Source organism: Erinaceus europaeus, chromosome 15 (genome assembly GCF_950295315.1).
Source record: "Erinaceus europaeus chromosome 15, mEriEur2.1, whole genome shotgun sequence".
NCBI lineage: Eukaryota > Metazoa > Chordata > Mammalia > Eulipotyphla > Erinaceidae > Erinaceus > Erinaceus europaeus.
In genome coordinates this window covers 13,804,292-13,830,832 of record NC_080176.1, presented here as the reverse complement: position 1 = coordinate 13,830,832, position 26,541 = coordinate 13,804,292, and the positions used below count along the sequence as shown (strand labels likewise).

At 56.6% G+C, this 26,541-nt stretch overlaps 1 protein-coding gene across 1 annotated transcript in view; it reads left to right on the top strand.

Moving 5' to 3' along the window:
• XYLT1 (xylosyltransferase 1) overlaps positions 1-26,320 on the top strand; it is a 240,059-nt gene extending 213,739 nt beyond the window's left edge. The window contains exons 6-12 of the mRNA XM_060172893.1: positions 8,343-8,423; positions 15,946-16,162; positions 17,076-17,252; positions 20,321-20,583; positions 22,251-22,446; positions 23,055-23,388; positions 24,390-26,320. Coding sequence (XP_060028876.1) covers positions 8,343-8,423; positions 15,946-16,162; positions 17,076-17,252; positions 20,321-20,583; positions 22,251-22,446; positions 23,055-23,388; positions 24,390-24,712 — 1,591 coding nt within the window. The 3' untranslated portion in view covers positions 24,713-26,320. The remainder of the gene's footprint in view (positions 1-8,342; positions 8,424-15,945; positions 16,163-17,075; positions 17,253-20,320; positions 20,584-22,250; positions 22,447-23,054; positions 23,389-24,389) is intronic.
• Positions 26,321-26,541: the final 221 nt, after the last annotated feature.

Here is a 26,541-nt window from a genome sequence, read left to right as displayed (position 1 = left end):
TGCGTGGAGGAAGCTGCACAAGCAGTGAAGCAGTGCTATGGGTGTCTCTCTTTCTCTCTCCCTATCTCCCCCTTCCCTCTCGATTTGTATCTGTAGCCAATAAATAACTACATTTTAAAGGTTCAAATTTTTGATACCCTTTAAAGCAGACTTCCTCTCGGCTACCCCCCCCAAAAAAAAAAAAAAAAAAAAACAGTGAAGAAAAGCTGCTGTGATCAGTTATCATTAGAGGTCCAGTATTTGGTTAGCCAAATTCTCTGCCCATTTGAGAGATCTCATGGTATATGGAGACCACTGAGTCACAGAGCCTGCACCCAGTGATGCAGAGCAGCGGGTTGGCAGTCTGCATCTAAGCTTGTGGGCCAAGCTGCCTTTCAGGCTTAGGCACGGCCTCTGGGTGCTGGTTCCTGCCAGTCACCTTCCCGTGGCCTGTGTGTGTTTGAGAAGAAACACCTCGCCAGGGCCCTGAGAACTGCCTTGCCAGCTCCTCGCATGCTAATTCTGTTAATTCTGCATCCTCTGTGTCCGTCACAAAAAGATGGATTCAGTGACAAGCTGGGTTTTATCACCCAGGCGCTTCTCTGGTTCGTGGAGCAAAAGCTGTCTCCCTGTTGTCTCAAGTACGTTGTGCTGCTCACCTGACCTTTCACCCTGTCAAGAGACTCCCCTCAGTTGTGGGTTCTGCCCAAGGATGGCCCCGTGACCCCTGACCCACTGGAGGAGCAAATAGAGTCTGCAAACTCTTGGAGTCTGCAGGGGCACACAGAGAGCATTCAGGAAACCTGGAGTGAATGGTTAGTTTCCTCAGGTGTTGATCAGGACCCCAGGGCACGCAACACCCCACTCGCTCCCTGTGTCTCAGCAGACTTGGGCTCCCCATAAGCGTTGCCTTTTGGACCAGGGAGGCCCGCCTCCACTCTTTCCTCTGTTTCAGGATACCCCAACTTGACCTTGCTTTTTCTTCTTTAAGATTCTGGCTCCCTGCCAAGCCCCGTGTGCTGAACCCCATCTGCAGAGTTGAGGCCAGAGCTGCGGCTTCCCTCCCTGTCCAAAACCACGTAGAATAAAGGGTCCAGACCCATTCGTGAGGTGGGAGATGGTGAGATGTGGTGGCTGACACTGGGGCTGCACAGTGGAAAGGTTCCAGGCCCCCTGCTTCCTGTGTGTCAGCTCCCAGGATGTATCCCACGTCCCCCCTAACCCTCAGAGGGAAGGAGGAGGCATCCCAAGGTGGCTGGGGTGTCCTCTTACTTCCACCTTTTATAAAACTTCAGTGGTAGAGCTTTATTTTTTATTTAATTTATTTTTTTTAATTTTTAATTTGTTTTACCAGTACATGGTTCAGCTCTGGCTTATGGTGGTGCAGGGGATTGAACCTGAGACTTTGAGGCCTCAGGCATGAGTCTCTTTGCATAACCGTTATGCTATCTACCCCCACCTGGTAGAGTTTTACTTGATTTGATTTGATGATTGCCACCAGGGTTAATGCTGGGGCAAGTCAGTGCCTGCACGGTGAATCTACTGCCCCCAGCAGCCATGTTTCCTCTTTCATTTGACAGAAGTTGAGATGGGAGGGGAGGAGAGAGAGAGAGAGAGAGAGACATTTGCAGATTTGCATCACTGATGCTCGTGAAAATTCCCCTCTGCAGGTGGGGAATGGAAACTCAAACTCAGGTCCCTTGTGCATGGTAATGTGTGTGCACTCAACCAGGTGTGACATTTCCTGAGGTTTACCAAGTGACAGTATGGAGAGGAACATCCTGGCAGAGGGTGTGGGAGGGGCCAAATGCAGCCACAAAAAATGTAATACTGCTGTCTCTGAGCCAGAGAGAGGGAGCTCTGGGTAGGGTTGCCTGCATTGCTATGGCAAGGTCCAGATTCGAGCCCTGGCACCATATGGAAGGCAACATGGCAACAGAGGAAGCTTCTGTGCTGTGGTGCCAGTCACTGTCTCTCTGAATGCAAAAGTGGCCCAGAGCAGGTGAAATCGTGGCACTTAGCTCCAGTATATGTTAAAAAAAAGAAGAAGAAGAAGAAGAAAGAAAGAAAAGAAAAAAAAAGATATTTTAAATGAAAGGTGGCACTTGCTGCCTTTGTGGCCTAAAACCCTCCTGTGGGCCAGGTGCTGAGCCAGAGAAGCAGCCTGCCCTTGAGCCCTGCATCTGGGTGCTCCCTCGGGCCTTTGCTACACAGCAAGCCTCCTGTTTGACTCTCATTTATTGAGCATCAGTGGTGTGCCAGCCACTGAAGGCCCAGAACTGAACAAGCCCCTGTGGTGGCTCCGTCACAGCTCAGCCACCACTGAGATGCCCGCAGATGCCCAGCTGGGAACAGCTGCCCGGGCCCCAGAGGGACAGCCCTGCATACCCAGTCCCTGATGCTGGACGGGGGTTGGTGCCCTGGGGGACCAGCAGCCCCTGCGCAGGCCCACCACCACTCCCTCCACTGGGAGTCAGGAGGGGGGGGGGGTCTGTTCCCGAGACTTCTGGGCCCTGCCTGAGTGCTCCCAGTGACAGTCAAAACGGATGCAGATATAATGGCTCCTGCTTCGTTCTGAGAGATGAGCGAGTTAATCAGTGCAAAGTGCTTACAGTGGTGTCAGCCCCAGGAGGTGGGCACTTATGGGGTAGGTGGTGTTTTGTTGCAGTTGATTTTTAAATCTGTCTAGCTCCTTTCTGTCTTCCTTCCTACCTACCTTCCTTCCTTCCAGAGCCAGAGAGTGAAGGGACCACAGCAACAAAGCTTCCTTCAGTGCGGTGGGGACCTTCCCACATGGGTCACACACATAGCAAAGCAGCGCACTACCCCAGTGAGCTATTTCACGGGTCCAGTATCTAAGTTTTTAATCAGATTAGTTTAAACCTGTGGTGGGGCCAGGGCTGCGTGCATGTGTCAGCTCACCACCGCGGGGCTAACTCACTCTTTATACTTCACACAGAGGCAGACAGGGAGAGACACTAAGGCGCTGGAGCTTCACCCAGAGCCCTGGCATCGCCCATGAGGTAACCGGGCGGCAGTGCAGCCACCCTGACGTCGCACTGCCCCATCAGTCCGCCCCTGGTCGCCAGGTTTAGAGCAGGGGAGGCTTTCCGCCCTGTTCACCTCCTGTTCTCCGGTGCTGGCCAGCAGAGGGCGCCGTGAGCCATTGCTCCTCCCTCCTCACTGTTCTCACCTGTGGCTGAGCTGGTGCACACGGGCCTCAGGCTGCACCTGCGCAGGTGGGCGGGGCGTGCAGCTCTTGCATCTGTTGGAAGGCCCTGAATTGCCCCCACCTGTGCGCCTCAGCCTACAGCTCCAGCACCTGACGCCCTGGGCGCTCCCAGGCTGGCCCAGCCCGGAGAAGCATGGGGCCCTCCCTCCTGCAGCCGAGACCAGAGCTCTGAGCTCTGACGCCCCCTCAGAGGACCCCCAGGCCCGGGGCCCTGACACTGAGCCTCTTCCCACCTGCCCGAGTTGCCTGGCTGCGTTGGGGGTAGAGGGGGAGGCGCCACTGTGTAGCAGGACACTGACATGAGAAGGTAGGTCGGCGTGGCATGTTATTCATTCTTGCAGAGGGATGGGGATCCCGACGCAGGCCACCATGGAACAAACCTGAGGACAGTGCTAGGTGAGAGATGGGGGTCCCAGATGGACAAGGACCAAGTGGTCCTCAGGCTGCCAGCACAGGGGCAGAGGGAGTTGTTGAAGGAAGGGTGTCAGAGTTCAGTTTTAGATGAAAAGGGGTCCGAGGACGGAAGGTGGGGATGTTCGCATAGCAACACAAAGGTATTAATACACCCAGCTGCGAGCTGGGACTGGGCGTGGGGGGCAGTGTGTCACCCTGGTGTTGTCTTTCACGAGACTCAGAAGGGGGGAGGGCGCTGCACCTGCTGTCTTCAACTCTGTCTCTTAGGGTGCTGCCCGGTGGCTGGTTGTTAAAAGCTGCACAGGAGGCCGAGGGAGAGCAGGAGGAGCTGGGGCGGGGGTGGGGGTGGGGGTGGAGGGCACCAGAGCAGAGCAGGTGGCCGGGCCTCTGGGACCTGGCTGGGTTTGCAGGCCGCTCTCCCATGCATCCCGACGCCTGGTGGCCTCAGAGCCGGGTCCCAGCCTGACACCAGCTGGGAGGACCGTAGGCAAGTCCCTTGTGGAGCTGTTTGCCCAGCCACGTCCTGCAGAACATCCTGTGGGTGTCTGCACTGAAGAACGCCCAAGTTCAAATCGGGCTGGGCCTCTATACTGCTGCCACCAGTTCTGGTGCCGTCAGCATCTGCTGTTCCTGACGGTGCTGATAACACAACGAATTGTAAGCTCTCAGTTACCGAGGGCTTACGTGTGCCCGGCCAGCCTTCCGGAAGAGACCGCAGGGAGTTGAGGAAAGAGGCAGGGATTCATGCTGTACTTACAGCTGTGCTACTTAAACTTTAAAGGGCAGGTGTCACCTGGGCTTTTAGTTAAGATTTGAATGTTCAGGCTGGGGAGATGGCATAGTGGTACTGCAAAAAGATTTTGCTGCCTGAGGCTATGAACTCTCAGGTTTCAGCCCCAGCACCACCAGAAATCAGCTGAACAAGGCTCTGGAAACAGACCAGTGGGTTGACTCACCTGGATAGTTGGTGCACTGCTTTGTCATGTGTGCCACCCAGGATTGAGCCCTGCCCCCACCTCACTAAAGGAAGCTTTGGTGCTGCCCTCCCCCCAAAAAAAGCAAATTTAGCACAGCAGTCTTGGGTGGGGCCTGAGAGTATTTCTTTCTTTCTTATTTATTTATTTTCCCTTTTGTTGCCCTTGTTTTTTATTGTTGTAGTTATTATTGCTGTTGTTGTTGTCATCCTTGTTGGATAGGACAGAAATGGAGAGAGGAGGGGAAGACAGAGAGGGAGTGTGAAAGATAGACACCTGCAGACCTGCTTCACTGCTTGTGAAGCGACTCCCCTGCAGGTGGGGAGCCAAGGGCTCGAACCGGGATCCTTACGCCGGTCCTTGCGCTTCACGCCTTGTGTGCTTAACCCACTGTACTACCACCTGGCTCCCGAGAGTCAGTATTTCTAACAGCAGGTGGTTGGTACTGTGAGTTCAAAGACCAGGCTCTGAAGTACGACTGTGACTGCCCCCTACACACAGATGGATTGACTGACTGACTGGTTGATTTCAGTTAGTCAGTCATTCATTCAGTCATTGATTCATTCAGTCAGTCTCATAGAAGAAGTCAAGTCAGAGAAAACCTGAGCTTGGGCCTTGGGACCCACATTCCAGTTTCAGTTTCCTGCTTTACTAAGTGGGCACCTCCTGGTTATTTCCAGAGTCTCAGCCGCCCATCTGGAGAATGGGATGGAAACCCACACTTTACAGAGCCTCTGTGAAATGAAATGTGTGAAGTGTGGGGATGGTCTGCCCCAGACCCTCAGGCTGGGAACGAATTCCAGAGCTGGTGGGGGCTCAGGAGCTGCTTTATTATCCATTCATTGCCCCCTGGGCTTCCTGGAGATCCCACTTAGTTTACATTTTAAAATACTGGGTTGTCTTATCTTTCTATGCTTTTCTTTCCCTTTTTAAAAAATATTTATTCCCTTTTGTTGCCCTTGTTGTTTTATTGTTGTAGTTATTATTGTTGTTGATGCCATCGTTATTGGATAGGACAGAGAGAAATGGAGAGAGGAGAGGAAGACAGAGAGGGGGAGAGAAAGAGAGACACCTGCAGACCTGCTTCACCACCTGTGAAGCGACTCCCCTGCAGGTGGGGAGCCGGGGGCTCAAACCAGGATCCTTACACCGGTCCTTGCGCTTCACGCCTTGTGCGCTTAACCCACTGTGCTACCGCCCAACTCCCCTTTCTATGCTTTTCTATACAAACAGCTGTCATGAATTTTCAGACAGGTCAGTATTTACCTGGGGTCTCAGGTTTGGAGAGCATGTGCACTAACCACTGATCCCCCTTCCCCAGCCACCCAACAGGCTTATCTGAACATGTGTTTACTTATCCCAGCAATCTGGCAGCAAGGGCCACAGTGAGAGCCCCAGAGTGGCAGGGAGGAGAGGACAAGGAAGACCTCTAGAGCCCTGGGTGGTGGAAGGGGTAGGAGGGAGACGGAGGCCCCTCTGGGAAGGCGGGTGGGAAAGTGCACTGGAACCCTGGAGAATGTTAATTACACTGAGAGAACTCAATATTATGTTGCAATTATCAACAGGCATCTGAAAGCATACGGGATGGCTTGGTCCCCAGCTGAATCCCATCCCCCGCCGCCGCCCCCCCCCCCCCCCCCGCCAGGGAGCCAGGCCCCAGCATTCCCAGCAGGCTTTGTACACATGGAGGGCCCCCTCCCACCCTGTCCAGCATCAGCAGAGAAAAGCGCTTTACCCACCAGCCCCCTCCCCCGAGATGTCATCTTTTGAGGCGATTTCATGTGGAAGCATCGCTAAGTAAATCCGCTAAATACCTATTCAGCCCCATCAGATGGGGCTCGCTGAAGCGGCAAATGTGAAAATGGCCCCTGCTCAGCCCTGAAAGGTACAATCTGGGGCTGCCAAGCAGAGCTACAGCCTGCGACCCCAGGAGGCCTGAGTCTGGGAGAGGGGCCCCCTGAGCCCCGGCCAGGCCCCTTCAGCCCTCCCCCTGGAGCCCTGAGAGGCCTCACTTATTATTCTGCTGCCAGGACTGCATTCAGAAGTGAGCTTGTCGGTCTTTCACGCAGTGACAGTAATGAAGTGTGTGGCTCCCAGGGCTGGGGGCACCCTCGGGGGACTCGGCATCGGCTCTCGGGCCCCACTGGGCCCACTTAGCTGCCTGCTCTGCCCCAGAGCCCAGAGCCAGTGAGGCACCCCTGGGTGCACCTGCAGACTGGTGCCATGCACGAGCGCCTACTCCCCTCACTGCTGACACTTGCCCTCCCGTGCCCGCTGCCAGGGAGGCCTGAGGAGGCCAGGAAGCAGAGTAGCATCCACTGCAGTGTCGCCTGGGCCCTGGGAAGGATTCAGGAGCCTGTCAGCAACAGGAGTCACCTGCTCACAGGGCAAGGGCTTGCAGTGCCAGGCTGTACCTTGGGGAGTAGCAAGAAAATGAGGTGGCTGGAGAAAGGAGTCTAGAGCAGGAGGACAGCAGATATAGCAAAGCAACCTGGGCTTCTTGGGCACCAGCTAAACCCACCTGTGATTTGGAGTCTATCACAGGTGAGCCTGCTATGTGCTGGGGCCAGGCCAGGTCTATAGGCCTTACCCCGGACAGATGGGTGGACAGACACACAGATACATACATATGATGAGTGGTGCCAGGACCTGTCCCCGGACCCTCCTGCCCTCCTGCCCACCCAGGTGTCACTTTTGAAGCCACCCACCTGCCTAGGAACTCTCCCCCCATCCCAGCACCCCCTTTCCTGTCCCAGGCAGCAGTTTGCTTGTAAGTAAAGTCCCCCGAGCAGGAAGCTGTGATGAAGGAGCTGTCACTTCAGTACCGTTTACCTGTTTGGGTTTATTCAGCAGAAGAGGCGACTGCAGCCCTGGCAGATGGAGACCCGTGTGACTGCCTTTTTTTTTTTTTTTTTTTTTTTTGTGACTGCCTTTTAAAACACTGTCACAGCTGTGTGCACAAACTGATTAGCTGTGACTACACCGCCAGCGCCGAGATTGATAGCGATAAATTTGGGATAACAATGCCAGGACGGTGCCATCCCTCTGTAGCGTGCTTCACACTTGGCGAAGCGCCCTCCACCAGGAGCCCCATGGCTGCTGAGGAGCCAGGCTTTGCTCATTCATGGAGTCAGTCCTTCCTCAGAAAGTGTTCCGAGAGGTCAGTTCAGACCATCTGGGCTCCAGCCCTCCCTGCCAGGGCCCCCACTGCATGCCAAGGATGTGTGAGTCTGGCTAGGTTCCACCCTGGAACGTATGCGCTGGTGTCAGAATTGCCATGCTTTCAGATGATCAGAGGGGGTATTCAGTGGTAGATAAAGACACAGGAATGGGTTGGGTGGGCAGAAGAGACCTCTCTGAAGAGACACGGAAGGGAAGCCAGATGACTGGAGCAAACGAGCAAAGGGAAGATGGGACTGAATTTCCCAGGCACAGCAAGTACAAAGGTCCTGAGGTTGCTGTATGGTTGGCATGGGGCAGCCATGGTTACTGTGCCAGGCATCGCGGAATCCAAACCAGATAAGGCCCAGCGCTGTCCTCAGGAAGTTCCTAGCATGCAGGAGACACAAGCTGGGTCCACCTAAAGCTCAGTGGCGGCCCGCACATGGAGGATGTCTGTGCTGTGTGCGCCGTGTGGGGTGAAGCAGCCAGGCCCTGGATTCTGAAACAAAGTTGGCAGCCGAGACACAGTCCCCTGGGCTCTGGTGAACCTTAACCACTCTTCCCTTGGTTTGTCTCCACAGGACGAATGACCAGCTGGTGGCCTTCCTCTCCCGATACCGAGACATGAATTTCTTGAAGTCACATGGCCGGGACAACGCAAGGTAGGGCACCTCACCCACCCCACCCTGTGCAGAACAGAAGTGAGATTCCGGGTGGCCTCTGGGGGGCACCTTCCAGGCTCACTGGGTGCAGTGAGAAGGGTCAGGGATGGGAGAGGGACGCGGCACTGGCGGCCTGAGAGTAGAGACCACAGGAGGTTCTTGATGGTTCTCAATGCCGTGTTCCCCAAACACTCTCAGGAGTCCGGTCTCAGTACAAATGCTGTCCCTTCAAGGTGTGTGGGCAGCCACTGCGGATTCCCCTCTTACTAGAGGGGAGACTGAGGCCCAAACTGCAAAGTCCAAGAGTTGAGTTGGTTGCTATTTAGTTAGTTAGTTGCTGCGAGCTCACTGGCTCTAGTCCTCTGTGTCCACGTCTGAGTGACGTCACGCGGTGTTGTCCTCACCTCTCATTCCACTCAGCAGCATCACTCCAGGTCCATCTCACTTTTTCCCCAAATGATACATTCTTGAATTACTAGTATTATTATTACTATCATTGTTATTTAGCGTTCCCATAACGCTAAATAGATCCCATATAGAATATAGATCCCGTAACTTCTGTCTCCAGCCCTTGGTTCCATCCGTTTTGGCAATTGTGAATAGAACAGTCACGAACATGGGTGCATGTGTCCTCTTGAATCAGTGCTTCCATGTCCTTTGGGTCTATTCCTGGGAGAGGGATTTCTGCCCATGCGCTTACACCTAAACGGAGCCCTGGGCCTAAAAGTGCTCTGAAATCTCACAGGTTAGCCTGGGTGGGGGTGGGGGTGGAGGGCCTGGGTGAGAGAGAATGGCCGACGCTGTGTGCTGTGCCCCTGCTTGATGCTGATCTGCTGGGCCCCACTCCCCGTGGATTCAGCTCTGTCCTTGCGGTGGCCATGGCACGCAGACATGAATCTCACCCCAGATGTCGGAGAGTTCAGGGCGATGGAGCTTGAGGGGTTCCTGGAGGTCGTGGCGCTGGGAAGAGAGCTGAGCTAGGCAGGCATCCGTGGGCTGGCCACCTCTCAGACCCAGCGCAGATTGTGGCGTCTCTGCCCTCCCTCCCCACCAGCTTACCTGGTACCGGTGGGCTGCGCGGGCAGGCAGGCATCCTGAGAAGGGAGCCCCCGTGAGCTGGGGCTTTAGCCTGAGTTGTAACCTCCCCACGCTGGGACCTGGGTGTTACAAGGTGGTTAAAGTTAGGGGCTCTGCAGTCATCTCCTGGGTTGCAGCTCTGCTCTGCCACGTCCTGGCTGTGCTGCGGTGGACTGAGCACCTAGCCTCCCTAAGCCTGCACCCTGACCTCAATGGATCAGGCACAGGAGGCTGCTGGAACAGTTATATGGGGTGTGCGTGTGAAGCCTTTAGCATATGCTGTAGAAACGGCCTTTTGGTGGTGACAGTGATGTGACTGCTGAGACCGCCGCAGGGCTGGAACGCTGCTGGCGGTGGGTGAGTTCACGGCGTCTAGGCCAGGCAGTGCCCTGGCCTGGCAGTCACCTGGTGTATGTGACATGCCGGCAGGTGACACACAAACAGCGTGAGGACTGAACAGAGGCCCGTGAAGGTATGGTACTCTTCCTCCCTCAGCTACTCTAAACCACAAGGCTGGAGCCGCTCACAGCTGGGGGTGGGGGTCTTCCCACACAAGAGGACCCCAGCACCACAGGAAGCATCCGGAAGTGGGGAAGCTTCAGGAGCTGTGCTGTCTTGGGAAAAATGAGTCCACCAAGAGCAGTGGAATTATGCCAACATGAAGCCCCAGCAAAACTCCTGGTGGTGGGGAAAAAGAAAATTCTCTCACCTAGGTGAGCCAAGGGAGCGGCTTAGTCTTCCCTTTATAGTTAGCTGAGCCTGTGTGCCGAGCCCTGTGGGCTCCTTTTCCTCAGCCGGGTTCCCACCTGCTGCTCCACCCGCAGAGTGGGCCACTGAGCAGGAACAGGAAACCGCACTGCAGCTTTAGGGGTGCAGGAAGTTATGGGATAACACAGACACAGCCCTGATGCCCGGTGTCAGGGCAGAGTCCAGCAGTTCAAGTGATAACCACCAACTAATTCTTTCATGTGGGGCCATTTAATTCCTTTCTGTTAACTCCCTGAAGAGAGTTCAAGTAAATCACCTGATCTGGTAGGCAGGCAGTTCATTGGCAGGAGTCATTTATGTTAAAGACTAATAGAGTTTATAATTGGCACCTCACATTCCCTTATCTCTAGTCAGCCTCACAGAATGGCCACCGCAAACCACCCCATCTCTGCACACAGTGACAGCTTCTTCCTGGTGATGAGACCTTGTTAGACAGGCCCTTAGCCTGGCCAGACAGCTCACCTGGGCGGGTGCCTGCTCCACCCAGCACTGACCCAGGTTGGGCCTGGGCACACCACGTGGACGTGCCACACTGCTGTGCTGTGGTTTCTCTACCTGCCTGCCTGCCTTTCTAGCTGAGAAAGTTGGCTCAAAGTGGTAAAGGCCCAGCAATGACTGAAAAACAAACTTGCAGGTAACGCAGGTGTGCTGACCTGTGGTCACCAGGCTGGCAGAGCTGGGAGCACAGCAGACAGGCAGGGGCAGAGCCCGCGGCGAGATGGGCGACCCCGAGCGCTTGCTGCACACGCCGGTGCCCCGACGCCAGCACTGACCCCGTCCCCAGCTCCAGCCTTTAGCAGCCAGTTTGGGCTTCCAGCTCCTGCCGAGAGATGGCATGGAGGCAGAGCAGCGTCTTAATAGCTGCCAAATTGCTCCTGAGTGTTCCTGTAATTCAGTGAAGGCAAGCGTTGCGTCCGCTGCTTCTCCTTGTTTCCCTCCGACAATAAAGTAGGCAGGTAGACTGAGACGCTGTCGCGGCATCCCCAGCTCTCTGGGGCAGGCCCTGCAGGGAGACAGAAGGAAGCGTGCGTCCTGCCAGCGAGGGTCTCCCCCAGGTCTTGGCCTGCCTAGGCTGAGCTGTCTCACGGCCCCAGGCCCCAGGGAAGTGTGGTTCAGTGGTGAGAGCCTGAGCTCTGGAGCCAGGCACCTGCCCAGCTGTGTGACGACTGGCCACGGGCCACGGGCGGCATCCACTTGTATGCTGCATCCTAATCTGTGGAGCCCAGATAGTGAGTGAGGGATCCCGGGGACCAGGCCGGGCCCTTCTTCGTATGTCACTGCATCCTGCCCTCCTGGCAGTCGTTGTCTCACGTCAGAGCTGAGTCCAGTGAGGTTTGCAGTGGTGCCCCCCTGAGAGTCCTGGGCTTGGGCAGGCTCAGTCTGAGAGAAGGGGAGAGAGAGGAAGAGGAAGAGAAGAGAATGTCAGCGTCTTCCTTCAGTGCAGTGGGAGCTGGGTTTGAAGCTGGACTGTGCACACGGCAAAGCAGCACACTATCCAGGAGAGCTATTCACTGGCACTACAAATCTATAGCCCACTTCTTTTTTTCCCTCCATTTTATCTGATAGAAAGAGAGGAGGGGGAGATAGGGAGAGAGAACACCTGCTGCGGACCCGCTTCACCACGTGTGTTGTTTGCGGTGCTCCCGTGTGGTGCAGGGGACGGAGTCCAAGGCCTCATACACGCGGAGCCGTGCACTCCGCCAGCCCCACGGTGCCGCACACTCACGCTGCCCAGCAAGGCCCTGTCAGGGCAGTGTGTGGCTGCCACTTGTGACCCAGCCCCTTCGCCGGCCAGTGCCACGCAGTCAGTCTTCGGACTTTGTCCCAAGGCTTTGTGACCTGACCAGCGGGCTCAGCTTGTATTGCGCTGCCAGAGGAGTCTGAGTCTGGCTTTGGGGCCAGGTCTCTGGGCAGGGGAGCCTTCTCAGCTCTGTGGCTTTGGATCACTGTTCTCCTGGGTCTCAGTGTCTTTTTTTTTTAATTTATGGAATTAAGTATTTATATCAGCTGATTGCTGAGATCCCGTCTTGCTCAAACACGCTATAAGATCCATCAGAGCACCTTCTCTCAAAACTCCTTATAGGGAAAGGCAGTCTGGACTGACCCCCACCCGGTGACCGTGTTGAGATGGCAAGCAGGGCATCAGCTGGGTTCATCATCTTCTCCCTGGTGCTCCTTCCCTGAGAGCCTCTAAATCAGGCCCTGCCACCCTCTGTGTGGCTCCCAGGGGTGCTCAGCTGCTGGTACTGCTCCCTGTGACGTCTGTCCCTGCTGAGTGCTGCTGAGCTCTGACTTCGCCCCTGGCCTAGGAGGTGAGACCCCGTGCCCTCATCCCTGCACAGGGCGTCTGTGAGGCGCGTGAGTGCTCAGACCCTCCTCTAGGTCCCACTGGAGGGACCCCAGTGGGTGTGAGCTCATGCTGGCTTCCTCCAGACCTGGGGGAGCTTCCTCAACCTTCCTGGCGCTCAGCTTCTCATCTGCCAAACACACATTAAGAGAATCCGACAGGGAGCCAGAGTGATAGCTCACCTGGGTGGGTGCCTGCCTTGTCATATGCAAGGCCTGGGTTTAAACCCGGGCACCACATGGGAGTGCCACAGTCCTGGGGGAAGCTCCTTCTCACCCTATCTTCTCTCTGACAAAGCTGGCCTGGAGCAACAGAGTTCCACATGCATGAGGCCCCAGTGCCATAAATAAATATGGAAGAATCTTGACACATGGCTGACGTATAGTGGCTCCTTCCTGACTGCCCAACAGGCATGGCTGTCCCTTTGCAGTTCCTCCTCTCAGTAGGCAGGGTCTAGCCAGGATGCCAACTGCCGTGCGCGTGAGAGTAGAACACGGAAGGCATCTGTGAGAAAAGAATAAAGGAGGGTGTCACTGCGCTGTGAGGAGGGGACCCTGGTGGCGGCTCCGTGCCAGGCGGACAGTGCTCACGCCGCACTCCCAGGGACTCCCGTGGGCAGCACATGACACACAGCCCACCTGGGAGTGGTGGGGATGGGGTCACCCCAGCATCTCGGGCATCAGGGGAGCCCTGTGGTGGCGCTCAGACCTTTTGTCCCAGGGTCTGAGCCTGCTGGAAATGGCGCAGAGGAGGGGGAGCTCCAGGCCGTGCTCACCTTCTAGGAGTTGGACTCAAATGCTAGAGCTGTGCTCTTTGCCACTGAGCCTCCAAGAGACACGCCCAGGGGTCCGCCATCTTGCCTGTGCTGCCAGCCTTCCCCTCAGAGAGTCAGGACACAGGCCCAGGGCAGGGAGAAGGCACATCGCCCCCAGCACCCAGAAGCCAGCCCAGCCTGTGCTCCCCCAGCCCCTGGGGCATCAGCCGTCTGTCTGTGTCAGCCAAGGCACGGCTGCAGCTGACGCACTCAGAGCCCCAAGTACGGCAGTCAGGCTCCCACCCATGAATATTTCATTGGAGAGATGAGTACATAAATATTGGATTTAGATATTGTGGTCCTGGACAAGACATTAAAATTTGCAAGGAGATGCAGTTGTCCTGCATAATGAAACGTGGCTTTTGAGAGCTAACCCCCCTAGAGAGGGGCTTCACAGGGCCCCACATTGGACTTTGTGTTTTTGTCCTCTTTCTTGCTTACTGTGACAGTTTTATTTATTTATTTATTTATTCCCTTTTGTTGCTCTTGTTGTTTTATTGTTGTAGTTATTATTATTGTTGTCGTTGTTGGATAGGACAGAGAGAAATGGAGAGAGATAGGGGAAGACAGGGAGAGAGAAAAATATACACCTGCAGACCTGCTTCACCGCTTGTGAAGCGACTCCCCTGCAGGTGGGGAGCGGGGGCTCGAAGCGGGATCCTTACACCAGTCCTTGTACTTTGTGCCACCTGTGCTTAACCCACTGCGCTACAGCCCAACTCCCTACTGTGACAGTTTTTATAGAAATGAGCTGAAGTTTCCAGCATGGTCGAGTGCTAGTTATTATTTACATTTTCATACCAGAAAGAGTCCTTTGCAGGACCTGTTAAAGGCTAGTTTGTGTCCATTGGGGTGATATGCTGAGCCTGGAAAGACTGCCATCAAATCACACCCCCCCCCCGGCCCCCTGAGAACTCAACATGGCCACTGGGCTTAGATTCCAGTGTGCTGAGACCCTGCCCAGGCCCCTGGCTGCGTGGCTGGCTGACCTCCCTCCTGCATGTGTCCTCAGCAAGCTTATCACCCTCTTCCTGGGCTTAGCAGGGTGATTTAGAGACTGTCACAGCCGGGAAGTGGGGGCTACCTAGCCCAGGGTGCTGGAGTGGACCTGGTGGTGATTATTCCGTGAAGGAGACCGACCCCGTGAGAACGTGCACCTGGTCTGGGCACCAGCCTCACCCACAGGGTCACATGAGGCCACAGTGCAGGCCACAGGGAAGGGTGGGTCTCGACACCCCACCTCCCACCCCCCAGCATTGTGAAGCCTCAGCACAGGGGCTGCCAGAGTGGTTGCAGGGGCTGAACCGGCACAGGTCTGTGTGGGGTGAGGTGGGGTGAGGACATGCTGTGGAAGGAGGCAGAGGCAACGGTTGCATAGCCCTGCGGTGCTCTGCCAGGCAGAGTGAGCACTGGAACAGTGACTTCCATGTGGTGTAATGGGGGGGGGGAGGTGTGTGTGTGTCAGGAAACCCCTCGACCATAAGCTCCCAACTCAGTAACTAGCTGCTAAGCAGCAGGGATGACCCCAGGCCCTGTCTTGCATATAGTAGGCCTGCAGTCAGCACCCCGGCTCAGCTCCAGTCCCCCTCCCCCGACGATCACCTTCACCTGCCCTGTTCTTTTGATGGGACTGGGAGGCCGACTGCCAGCCTCGAAGATTGCAGCTGTCTGTCTGTCTGTCTGGACATGTGCACCTGTCCCTCTGTCTGTGTGTATCTGTCACTCTCTGTCTCTCTTCATCTCTGTGCTCTGGACCCAGCTGTCTTGGGCCCAAATTCAGGGCGTCCATGGCTGGATGGGAGACTGCCATCCTCATTCCCCAACCAGCTCACTGTGGGTCACTGCCGCCGTGGGGACGGGGGCCGAGTCCCATCATGGTTGACGCGTAGCCCTCTCCAGACTATTTGAGGCTCATGCTTCTTCAAAGCTGTATTGGCTGGCAGGCCTGTCACGCAGTCTTATTGTTTGACGTGTATAAAATGAAATGCCCTATTATTACAAAGCTGGCTTAAAAATTTCTTTTTGGAACTGCATGCATGTATGCATCGAGAAGCAGTGAATGGCTCTGGCCAGTCTTGGTGGGCTTTTAAAGATCAATCATTTTATTTCTTGTGCAAGAAAACACAAGGGGCTCAGGGCTCTGCTGTGCTCTTGCACCCTGGGAAGAGTGCTTGGCAGGCCTGCACTCTGCCAGGCTGAGCTCTCCCCAGCCAGGCCGTGGAGTTTTAAGGGACAGTTTGTAGCCCTGCATGTTGTGTTACACTCATCTAAGAGCTCTGCCCCAGATACTGTGTCCCCAACCGGCCTGGGGACACAGCTCACTGCCAGCCCCTCAGTGGAGGACACAGACGAGTGGGTGGGCAGCAGCCTCCAGGACAGAGTAGACCAGCGTGGTGTGGCTTTGGGATCCCTTCCCACCCCTAGAGAAACCAGAAGACCCAGCCCAGGGAGGGCTGTTCCCTTGGCCTCTCCAGGGTCCTGCTGAGCTTGGCTGTCTCCTCCTGCCACCCTCCCAGGTTCATCCGCAAGCAGGGCCTGGACCGCCTCTTCTTGGAGTGTGATGCCCACATGTGGCGGCTGGGGGACAGGCGCATCCCCGAGGGCATCACTGTGGACGGCGGCTCCGACTGGTTCCTGCTGAACCGCAAGTTCGTGGAGTACGTGACCTTCTCCACCGACGACCTGGTGACCAAGATGAAGCAGTTCTACTCCTTCACGCTGCTGCCGGCCGAGGTGGGCATCTGGACGGAGGGTCCCTGCAGGGCCACTCAGACCAAGCACCCCCAGACCCCTCACTCCCTGCACAAAGTCCTCGACAACCTCTGACCTCCATAGAGCAGGTTACCCACACTCTCTAGAAAGCTGTGGCAGAGCACCAGGTTACCATGTGCACCGGCCTCCCCCTGGAGGGGCTTTGGGAGCATCAGAGCAGCTGCAGGGCTCCCGTCACAGTGCTCAGACCTTAGTCTGGATGCCGTAGGTGCTGCCGGGCTGGTCCATCAGGAGGGCGCTGCTAGGTGTCCCTCAGGTCCTCACCTTCCCGGGTGGTGGAGGGGTTCTTTGGTTTAGTCTCCCTCTGCCTTCCCTCTGTCTCTGTCTCCTCCTGTTTCTCTAAACGTGTGGGATTTAGAACGTAGGACGGGCTCACCTGGACACTGCCCTGTCTCGTCATGCGCGCGACGCAGGCTTGAGGCGGTGCCACCTCCCCGAAGTGTCTTTCTCCTTCACCTACTCTGTTTCTGTCTCTATCTAAAAATAGTCAGCTCAGAGTGGTGAAGCCCTGGCAATAGCAGAAAAAGGATAGGAAGGGAGGGAGGGGGAGTAAAGGACCAGGCCAGGGAAGCTCCTTGGTGTGTATGATGGGCGAGGCCTGTGTCTCTTCCCTAGAAGCTACTAGAAAGCAGGAAAGCTGTGTGAGCCCTGAGTCCCGCCCCTCCCCCCGGCCTGGAAACCCAGCGGTGTCTGAAGCACAAGGCCCCTTGACCGTTGCCCCCATGTGCCTCGGCCCCGAGCCCCAATGGGCAGGGTACAGTCTGGACGTCAGAGTCTAGGCTGCAGGGAGGACACACAGGAGTGGCAGGGATGGAGGGGGGGGGGGGGTCCCTGACCCGCTCGGCAGGGGCTCAGGCCGGCCTCTGTCCCGCAGTCCTTCTTCCACACGGTGCTGGAGAACAGCCCGCACTGCGACACCATGGTGGACAACAACCTGCGCATCACCAACTGGAACCGCAAGCTGGGCTGCAAGTGCCAGTACAAGCACATCGTGGACTGGTGTGGCTGCTCGCCCAACGACTTCAAGCCCCCCGACTTCCACCGCTTCCAGGTGAGCCGCTGGGCGAGGGTGGGGGGACTCGGCTGAGAGCACCCGGTGCAGGCCTGCAGGGACCCGTGTCACTCAACCCCTGCCCAGGGGGGATGCTGGGGACACCTCCAGTGACTGCACGAGGGCCTGAGCTGAGTGCTCTGGTCTCAGCAGGGCTCTTGCAGGGAGCTGTGCTGCCCCCCCACACACCCTGGGGTTCACGAAGCAGGGGCCATTCAGGTCAGAGCTGGGGCTGCTTCTTCTAGCGTTTGCCCTTCTTCCGTAGCCAGTCAACAGCGTCAGGTTGAGCCTGATGTAAAGTTTCGAGACCTCCTTTGAATCTGGAGAGGTGGCAGTCGTTGACTATGTGGGTCATAGTCTGTCTGGAACCGCAGGGGCAGTTCGGGTCATCTCTGGCTCCCCAGTGATGGAACATAGCGGCACACCGGCCATGGCCTGTTCGATAGCGATTGAGGAGGACCCAGTCATAACGTGCTAGGTCAAAGCCGGGTTGACGCTTGCAGGGGTCTGTGATGAGGTGTTTGTTCTTTACCTCGGCTGACTGCCAACTCTGTTTCCAAGAGTCTGGAACAGAGAAGTTCAGTGTAGGCGTAGGGGACCAGATTGGGTGACGAGACGTCAAGCGTTGGACAGGGTGGGCGAAGATATCCGTGTATATTGGCAGGTCCGGTCGAGCGTAGACATGGGAAATGAACTTAGATGATGCCGCATCCCGACGAATATCTGGCGGGGTGATGTTGCTAGGAACTGGCAGCCATGGAACCGGGGTGGAACGGATGGTTCCAGAAATGATCCTCATGGAGGAATATAATTTGGAATCGACCAAGTGGACATGGGGGCTACGGAACCATACTGGGGCACAGTATTCTGCAGTGGAATAGCATAATGCCAGAGATGATGATCGTAGTGTGGAAGCGCTCGCGCTCCATGAGGAGCTGGCCAGTCTTGCAATGATGTGATTCCTCGCGCCCACCTTTGCTGCAGTTTTTATGAGACAGAGTGCGATCGAGAGTAACGCCAAGATAGACTGGCTGGGCTTCATGCCGGATTCTCGTATCGTCAAGCTGCATATTAAGCTCACGCGAGGCCGAGGCATGGTGTAGATGGAAAACAGATGATACCGTTTTTGCAGTGCTAGGGATTAGTCACCATTTTTTACAGTAATCAGATATCAGAGACATGTCTTTCGTGAGTGTTTCCTCGAGGATGTCGAACTTGGATGCCTGAGTTGCACGGCAGATGTCATCGGTGTAGATGAACTTCCTTGAAGAAGTTTCTGGGAGGTCATTGAGCTGGGGCTGTGATCAGTGGGCTCCAGTCCAGCCGGTCATAGCTCTGCTGCCCCAGAGAAGGTGGTAGAAAGGGCAGGGGCAGCATGTCATTGCCTGCCACTGACACCAGAGTTCTCCCTGGGGCGTTGACCAGGCGGGATCCCAGCGCTCTTGGAAGACTCACTTGTGGGGGAGTGGGGGCCACGCCACGGCTCTGCCTCACCACTTAGGAAGCTCCCTGGGTGTGGTGCTCCCACTGGGAGACACGCAAACCGGGTTCTGGGCTGTGGTCAGGTGTGAGCCCTACTGGAGGAGCCAGCTCCTGACCCCAGGAGTAGGTTTCATAGTCCTCGGGACTGGGTTCAAGTCTCCCCACTGTGAGTGGGGCTCCCCATGCTTCTCTGGGGCGCTACTGGGAGGGTGGAGAGATAGATGGGGGCTCACTCCATGGTCCCTCCTGCCATCAGCGTCACCACCACTCCAGGGCAGTGAGGGCACAGACCCTGGGGAAGGTGGCTGGCAGTGACCACAAGCTCCCTGGGAGTGGGCAGCAGGTATGTGTGAAACCCCAGGTCCCGGGCCTCAGCACCGCCGCCCCCAGCCTGCTGTGTAGATGGAACTTACTAGAACCCGGTACGTACGTGTCTCGCAGTCTGTCTTGTCTCTGGCTGCTCCCTGCCCCGGCCAGAGTAGCTAACTGTGCTCTTACCTGCTGTGGGGCCTTGGAGGTGTACATGACCTTCCCTCTGGGCTTTCTGTGACTGGTCAGCAGGCACCTTCATCACCTGTAGGCTCCTTTGGGTCCAGAACCCTAGACCTGCTCTCCAGAGCCGTTAACTGTCAGTCTAAGAAAGGACCCCAGAGGCTGAATCTTTATAAAAATATTTTATTTATTGGTTAGAGATAATCATGAGGCAAGGAAGAGCTAGCGAGGAAGAGCGGCCTGCAGGTGGGGGCCAGGGCTTTGTGTCGCCGCCTGGCCAAGTCTGGGCCTCGCGCACACTGCCCAGCTGCCTCGCAGCCCGGTTCTTCTGTACACTCAGACAGACAGGCAGGCAGCCAGGAGAAAGAGGGAGAGACGCCAAGGCATAGCACTACCATCCACGGTGTTCTGTTGGTGCTGCCACGTGGAGCTGGGGACTGAGGCGCAGAAGGCCAGTTCATAACCCAACAAACTGCCCCCCCCCCCCGCCCGCCCCGGGACCTGAATTTCTCCAAACTGTCGGGTAGCTCTGCCATTACACTGTCCTCAGAACAGAAGGCTCTGGGAACAGCTCCAGGGACCCTGTCCAGGTCTGGTCTTTAGGTGAGGGGTGTCCCCGGGAGGACAGGGAAGAGTGGGGTCTGAGAAGCTGCCGCCACGTAGGGTGGGGCCGAGAGTGCCGTGTGCGTGCGTGCAACAGAGCGCAGGCAGCAGCCCTTTGCAAATGCTGCCTGGGGTTCACAGGGCACTAGACTAGGGGAGGGCTCCCACCCAGAACCTGCAGCCAGATGGCCAGTGTGCAGCTAGGAGGGAATGACTGGCAGCCAGGCTCAGCTGGCAGAACCCAGAGCAGGCGTTTGGGGGCTCCCCGAATGCCCCTGCTTGTTGCAGGCACTGCATGGTGGTCGGGCTCCTGAGAAAAATATATCTTCAGAGCACACGTAGACAGTGTTTAGTAACTCCCTGCTCGCCCCGTCCTGACCTCTCGTGGAGATTCTTCCAGGCGGGGACTGAGCAGGGTCTGAGCTGGGATACCAGGGTAGGTGTGCCCTCCCCCCAGCCCTGCTGACGTGCTGTCTCCTGTCTGAGCGCAGCAGACGGCCCGACCCACCTTCTTTGCACGCAAGTTTGAGGCCGTGGTGAACCAGGAGGTGATCGGGCAGCTGGATTCCTACCTGTATGGGAGCTACCCCGCAGGCACCCCGGGGCTTCGCTCCTACTGGGAGAATGTGTACGATGAACCCGACGGCATCCACACCCTGAGTGACGTGGCGCTCACCTTGTACCACTCCTTCGCCCGCCTGGGGCTGCGCAGGGTGGAGACTTCGCTGCGCACCGAGAGTGAAAACAGCTGCAGGTGAGCAGGGCGGGGGTGCAGGGGGCCGGGTCAGGCATCAGGAAGGAGTGTTCTAGAATCCGGCAAGAGAAGAGAAAGTTGGGATAATATTCCAGAGCCTGTCCCCGCCACCACTCCCCTCCCTGGCCAGCACAAGCATGGTGGAGGCCTGATCCGACCCCGACTAGGCGCCCCGCTGAGCTGATCTCACTGGGAATGTAGTCCCAGCACACCCTCCGAGGCTCCCAGAACCATCATGTGACTTTCTGATGCCTCTGGCATCTCTGTGCAGAAACCCCAGAGCTTAACCCTCCTAAGTGATGCCCTGAGGAGCACCCTCTTTGCAGCAGTCTTGCTCCCTTAGGAAAGACGCCCGAGAAATCTCTCGGCCTTCACTCTCTTCCTCCTCTCTCCCACTCCTCCTCTTAGTAACAAAGGGAAATCACTGAATGTCAGCTTCCTCTCCACCAAGCATTTGGTGTCCCTAAGCATAGCTCTTCCCGCCCTTCAAGAAGGGGAGGAGAGAGAAGGGACTCCCTTGTTCCCTCAACTCTGAAGCTTGGGGAGCTTCCTAGCCAGCCGGTGTCCCCCTATCCTCAGCTGCCCCCACCCCTGCTGAGTTGCTGGGAGGCCGGCGGTGGTGGTGACACTGGGCTGCGGCCTGGACTGGGTTCTGCTCAGCCTGCTGACCCTCATCAAGCCATCGGCCCCTCACAGGCCAGTGTCCTTACAAAACTCGAATCCTGTGATGCTCCCAGCCAAAGGTGGCATGGGGTTTATAGTGGGTGTCTCTAGGAGTTTCTAAAAGACGCTTTTCATTTGTGAGAGAGAGACCAGAGCTCTGCTGGTGGTACTGGGGGTTGGACCAGGGGCTTCAAGCATGCAATACCTGTGCTCTACCTGCTGAACTACTTCCCAGAGCTTTAACATGCTCAGCAAGCATGAAGGTCGGGCCCAGAGTGACAGTAGTCACTCACCAGGCAGAGCATATGCGTGTGTGTCCCCTCACCTGCAGGGGCAGGTGACGCGCATCCGTAGGGCCTCTGCTCCAAAATCCGGGCCCAGAGCCTTAGAGCACCCTCCTCCCCCCGACAGCTGGACGTGAAGACTCATGCCACAGCAGGAGTGGTCAGCGTCCACACTGCAGCCCCAGCAGCTTCTGACTTGATGAGCAGGAAGGACAAAGGGCCGGGATGACACCTGGCTCCTCCCTTCCCCTCTGCTCAGTGTCCTCACTGTGAGATCAACAGTGGGGACAGCGGTAGGCTCAGCCGGTAGGCTCAGCCCTGCGGGCAGAGGAGAGGGAGGCTCCAGTAACCCTCGCGCCTGAGGATGCTGAATGAAGTATCATTTAGAATGACAGAAGAGAGGGGGGAGGTGAGGTTACGGTGAGCGAAGGGTCTCAGCTGGGCTATGCTGCACAGGATAGGGCTGATGCCTTCACCGACCCTCACCATCCTGATCCAGAGCCTTCTCAGAGGCGAGTGAGGATGCTCAGGGAACAGCTGTGAGGCGGAGAGCGGCAGGTCCGGCACGACCACAGCCTCGTGGAGGGGAGGAAGCCCACACTCAGGGCATTGCTGTCTTCTCTGCACCCGGCACCGGGGAGCCATGGTGTCAGTGTGCTCCTTGTGGGCTCAGGATGCAGGGGCAGGGAGGGCCCGAATAAGCGTGCATCTCCCCTCCAGGTACTACCCAATGGGCCACCCAGCCTCTGTGCACCTCTACTTCCTCGCTGACCGCTTCCAGGGCTTTCTGATCAAGCACCATGCCACCAACCTGGCGGTGAGCAAGCTCGAGACCCTGGAGACCTGGGTGATGCCCAAGAAGGCCTTCAAGGTGGCCAGCCCACCCAGCGACTTTGGGAGGCTGCAGTTTTCTGAGGTAGGAGGCCGGCACTGGCTGCGTTCCTTGGGGAGGGGGGACTCGGGGAGCCTTCTCACCTGTGCCAGAGACGCTCCCTTCCAGGTAAAGGCTGGCTTGAACCCGGGGTGTGCGCATGGCGAAGCAGCACACTTCCCAGGGAGTGGTTTTACCGGACCTCGATCTGGTGTTTGGGCTGCAGCAGGCTGGGGCGGACAGATGTGCAGGAGCCACCACCCCCAGGGCAGAAGGGACGTGGTCAGCACACATGTCGGGTGATGAGACTGAGTGGCAGTCAGCGTACAGACACGTGCAAGCCCCAGCCAGCCTCCCCCACCCCAAGTGCACAGTCCAATCACTCTGAGCCTGTGTCCCTGCCAAGTGGAGGCAGGAGTGTGAGCTGGCATCCAGCCTGGCATGGGCGGGGCTCTCGGTGCACCCCCACCCCCACGGCTGTCCACTGCTTTCTCTGCTCGTCCAACCCCACGTCCCTCCCTCACTCAGCAGTGAGGGGACATGTGAGGCCTTTCTGGCTCTGGGTGGAGGCTCTACGTAGGCCGTCACAGGGCTGGGACGCACTCTGCGTGTGGAGGGCCGTGCACGGCTTCTCTCAGCACCTGCTCTTTCAGGTGGGTACGGACTGGGATGCCAAGGAGCGGCTCTTCCGCAACTTCGGGGGCCTGCTGGGGCCCATGGATGAGCCGGTGGGCATGCAGAAATGGGGCAAGGGGCCCAACGTGACAGTGACGGTCATCTGGGTGGACCCAGTCAATGTCATTGCCGCCACCTATGACATCCTCATCGAATCCACGGCCGAGTTCACCCACTACAAGCCCCCCCTGAACCTGCCTCTGAGGCCCGGGGTCTGGACGGTGAAGATCCTGCACCACTGGGTGCCCGTGGCCGAGACCAGGTTCCTCGTGGCCCCTCTGACCTTCTCAAATCGGCAGCCCATCAAGCCCGGTGAGTACCCTGGGCTGGGTGGAGTGGGGGGTCTGGTGAGCAGGTTCCCCCTGGACGTCCAGAAGGCCCATCTGCATTAGGACTAGGGCGGGCAGTCAGCCCGGGCAGTATGGACCCCCTCCCCCCGACACACATACTGCTCCAGGTCACAGCAGAGGTGGCAGGATAGGCCTGGGCACAAAGCTGCACGGCTGAGCCCAAGGTGTGGGTCCCGAGAGGCCTCCTGAGTATTTGCCCTGGATTCCCCCTGCTGCTCACCAGACCTCTGAGGAGGGGCCAAGCTCATGGAACGAAAGTTAGGACCTGGTTGTTAAGAAGGAAGAGGTGACTGGAGACTGCTTTATTGGCCACTTCATTAGCCCTGCTGTGTCCGCGCTGGTCCACAGCTACCTCGCAGCAACTTAACATAATCGCCTCAAAATGTATGGTTTCTGACGGGCTAAAGCAGACTATCAGTCATCGACCCTCAGCCTCTGGTCCTTGAGGTGGTGCTAGGCCAAGTGCGGCTGAGCAAGTCGGCTACACTCTCCCAGGGAGGCTTCAAGAGTGATGAGTAAAGAGAAAGACTGACACAGCCCAAGAGGAGACATTGTGAGGCAGGAGGGAGACAGATGGGAAGGGACAGAGATAGCAAGGGCCGTAGAGAATTGGGAATGACAGAAGCATGAAACCAAAGGAAATGAGATGGGAGGCAGGGCAGGGTGGTGGTGCACCTGGTTGACAGTGCATGTTACAGTGTGCAAGGACCCAGGTTCAAGCCCCCACTCCACAGGCGTTGCAGGTGGCTTTATCAAATAAATGTCACTAAAGGGGGGAACATTGAGGAGATAAGGTGGCTGGAGAGAATGACAGACTCAGCAGAGAGCTGTATGTAGAGGTGAGAACCAGAGAGGGAAGACGCAGAGAGAGGAGAAAGCCAGTGTGACTGAAACGAGGAACAGACTAGAGACAGAGCTACCCCACACCTCTCAGAGGTTTCCTGACACCCCCTCTCCCCACAGAGGAGGCGCAGAAGCTGCACGCCGGCCCCCCACGCGGCGCCTACATGGAGCAGAGCTTCCAGAGCCTGAACCCAGTGCTCGGCCTGCCGGTGCTGCCGGCCCAGCTGGAGCAGGCGCGCAGGAAGGCGGGCGTGGCAGGCGCGGGGCTGGAGCGCTGGCTGGATGCGCTGGTGGGCGGCGTGTGGACAGCCATGGACGTGTGCACGCCCGGGCCCAGCGCCTGCCCCATGCTGCCCGCCTGCAGCCAGACGGCCTGGAGCTCCCTCAGCCCCGACCCCAAGTCCCAGCTGGGCGCAGTCAAGCCCGACGGGAGACTCAGGTAGCGACCAACAAGGGGTGAGGAGCCACCCCCCTCTTCTGGCAGATTCTGTCCTGTCCCACTGTCTGGTCTGGGGTGGGGGCACCCCAAGGGTTCCACCAAGGCCCATCTGCACACACTGCCCATAGGGTGGCCCCTGTGCCCACCCTCCACCCAAGAATGGGTGTGTCAGCCAGGCACCTCTGGGGGTGGGGGGAGTTCAGAGAAACCAGACTCTTCCTGCCACCCCCACGGGGGGCCCCAGACCAAGGGCAGAACTGGAAGGCTTTGCGCCACAAGACTCCCCTCAGTTGAGCAGCTGTGAGGCCGGGTCTCTGTGTCTGCTGGGCACGGGCAGACTCAGGGCAGCACCCTCCAGGCTGCACAGCGGTGCCCCCACCCGGCAGCCATGGTCCAGACCCCTCGCCAGGTTCAAGGACGACTCAGGACAGGGCAGAGGGGCTCCCGGGTGGCACAGGACTGTAAACTGGGGTCGCTGACTGTGGGCCCCGGCCCCCCACCCCACCTGGGTCACACAGGCGCTACCTCACTGTGTCTGCTGAGAAGTTTACGGGGTGGGGGGGTCCCCAGACCTGCTGGAGCTGAATGTACAATCTATGCAAACTGTCTCTGTCCCATCTGTCTCTCAGAAGTATTTTTGTACCTTGCAAATGAGCTGCTGTACTCCTAGGCCATGTCTGTACCCTGCACCCCCGTCTCCTCCCCACCCCTCAAAAAAGCCTTAGGTTTCTCCCTTTGGAAATGTGGCCTTAAAATTATTTTGGGGACGCTGGCAGCCCTCGCATGGGGTCTCCATCCCCTTGGGCACCGTGAGTGGCGAGCGCTCAGTGGGGTAGGACGCTGCTTCCTGAGCCAGGCGAGGGTCTCGGGACGTGTCCCCAGGGCTGGAGCGTGACCACGTATAGTCCTCCAGCTCCTGAGCCCCGGCCCCAGGACAGTCGCTGCACTCCAGCGCCACCCTCCTTAGTCCTTTTTTTAAAAATATGTTGTCAGTAGCATTTGTTTTGGATAATTTTTTAGAGGCCTCATAATAAGTTATTATCATCCCCTTTTTTTTTTTTTTTGCAAAGACACGTGGTGATATAGTTTTTAAAAATAACTATTTTGTTATAGATCATAATATGCATAAAACTGTACAGAAATATTTTGTAATGTATTGATTTTAAAAAAGAATCTGTAAATAAAGTTTTAAAGAGAGATAACCCCAATGGCACACACTGAAAGATGTAGATATTTTGCTATTTATTGAAAGGAGTATTTTAAGAGAAAGTGACTGAGACCGGCCCCTCATCAAAGTTCCCGCCTCTTAAGTTTCTCATGGTTGAGAGTCTCAGAACCGACTGTACTACCCCCCAGTGATTTTGTACCTGTTCTTTCATTTAGCAGAAAAACAACAAAATTGTGCCTTAGCTGGTTTTTTTTTTTTTTTTTTTTTTTTTTTTGTCGTCTAGGGGAGTTTTGTTTGTCTGACAAAGCAAAAAAAAAAAATTTTTTTGCAGAAAACAGTGGATGTATTAAATACTGTATCATACCAAAAACACTGCAAGTGTACATAGATGCTTTCTGTCATACTGTGTTTTCTGATGCAGAATTTTAAAATTAAAAAAAAAAACCTCCTGGCCGTGTTATTCCTGCACCTCCGCTCACCTGGGGTCCCTTGCTGCTCCCTGGCCCGGCAGCGTCACAGCATGACGGTTTCTCTCAAAGAGAATCTTTAAACCTGACTTTGGACTTTTTCAGCAAAGCTGCACATTAAAACCTGAGTAGAAGAGCTAGAACCTGGGCCTTGGGTTCCACCCTTGGCACTGGACCAGATGGCAGAGCAGTCCTGGC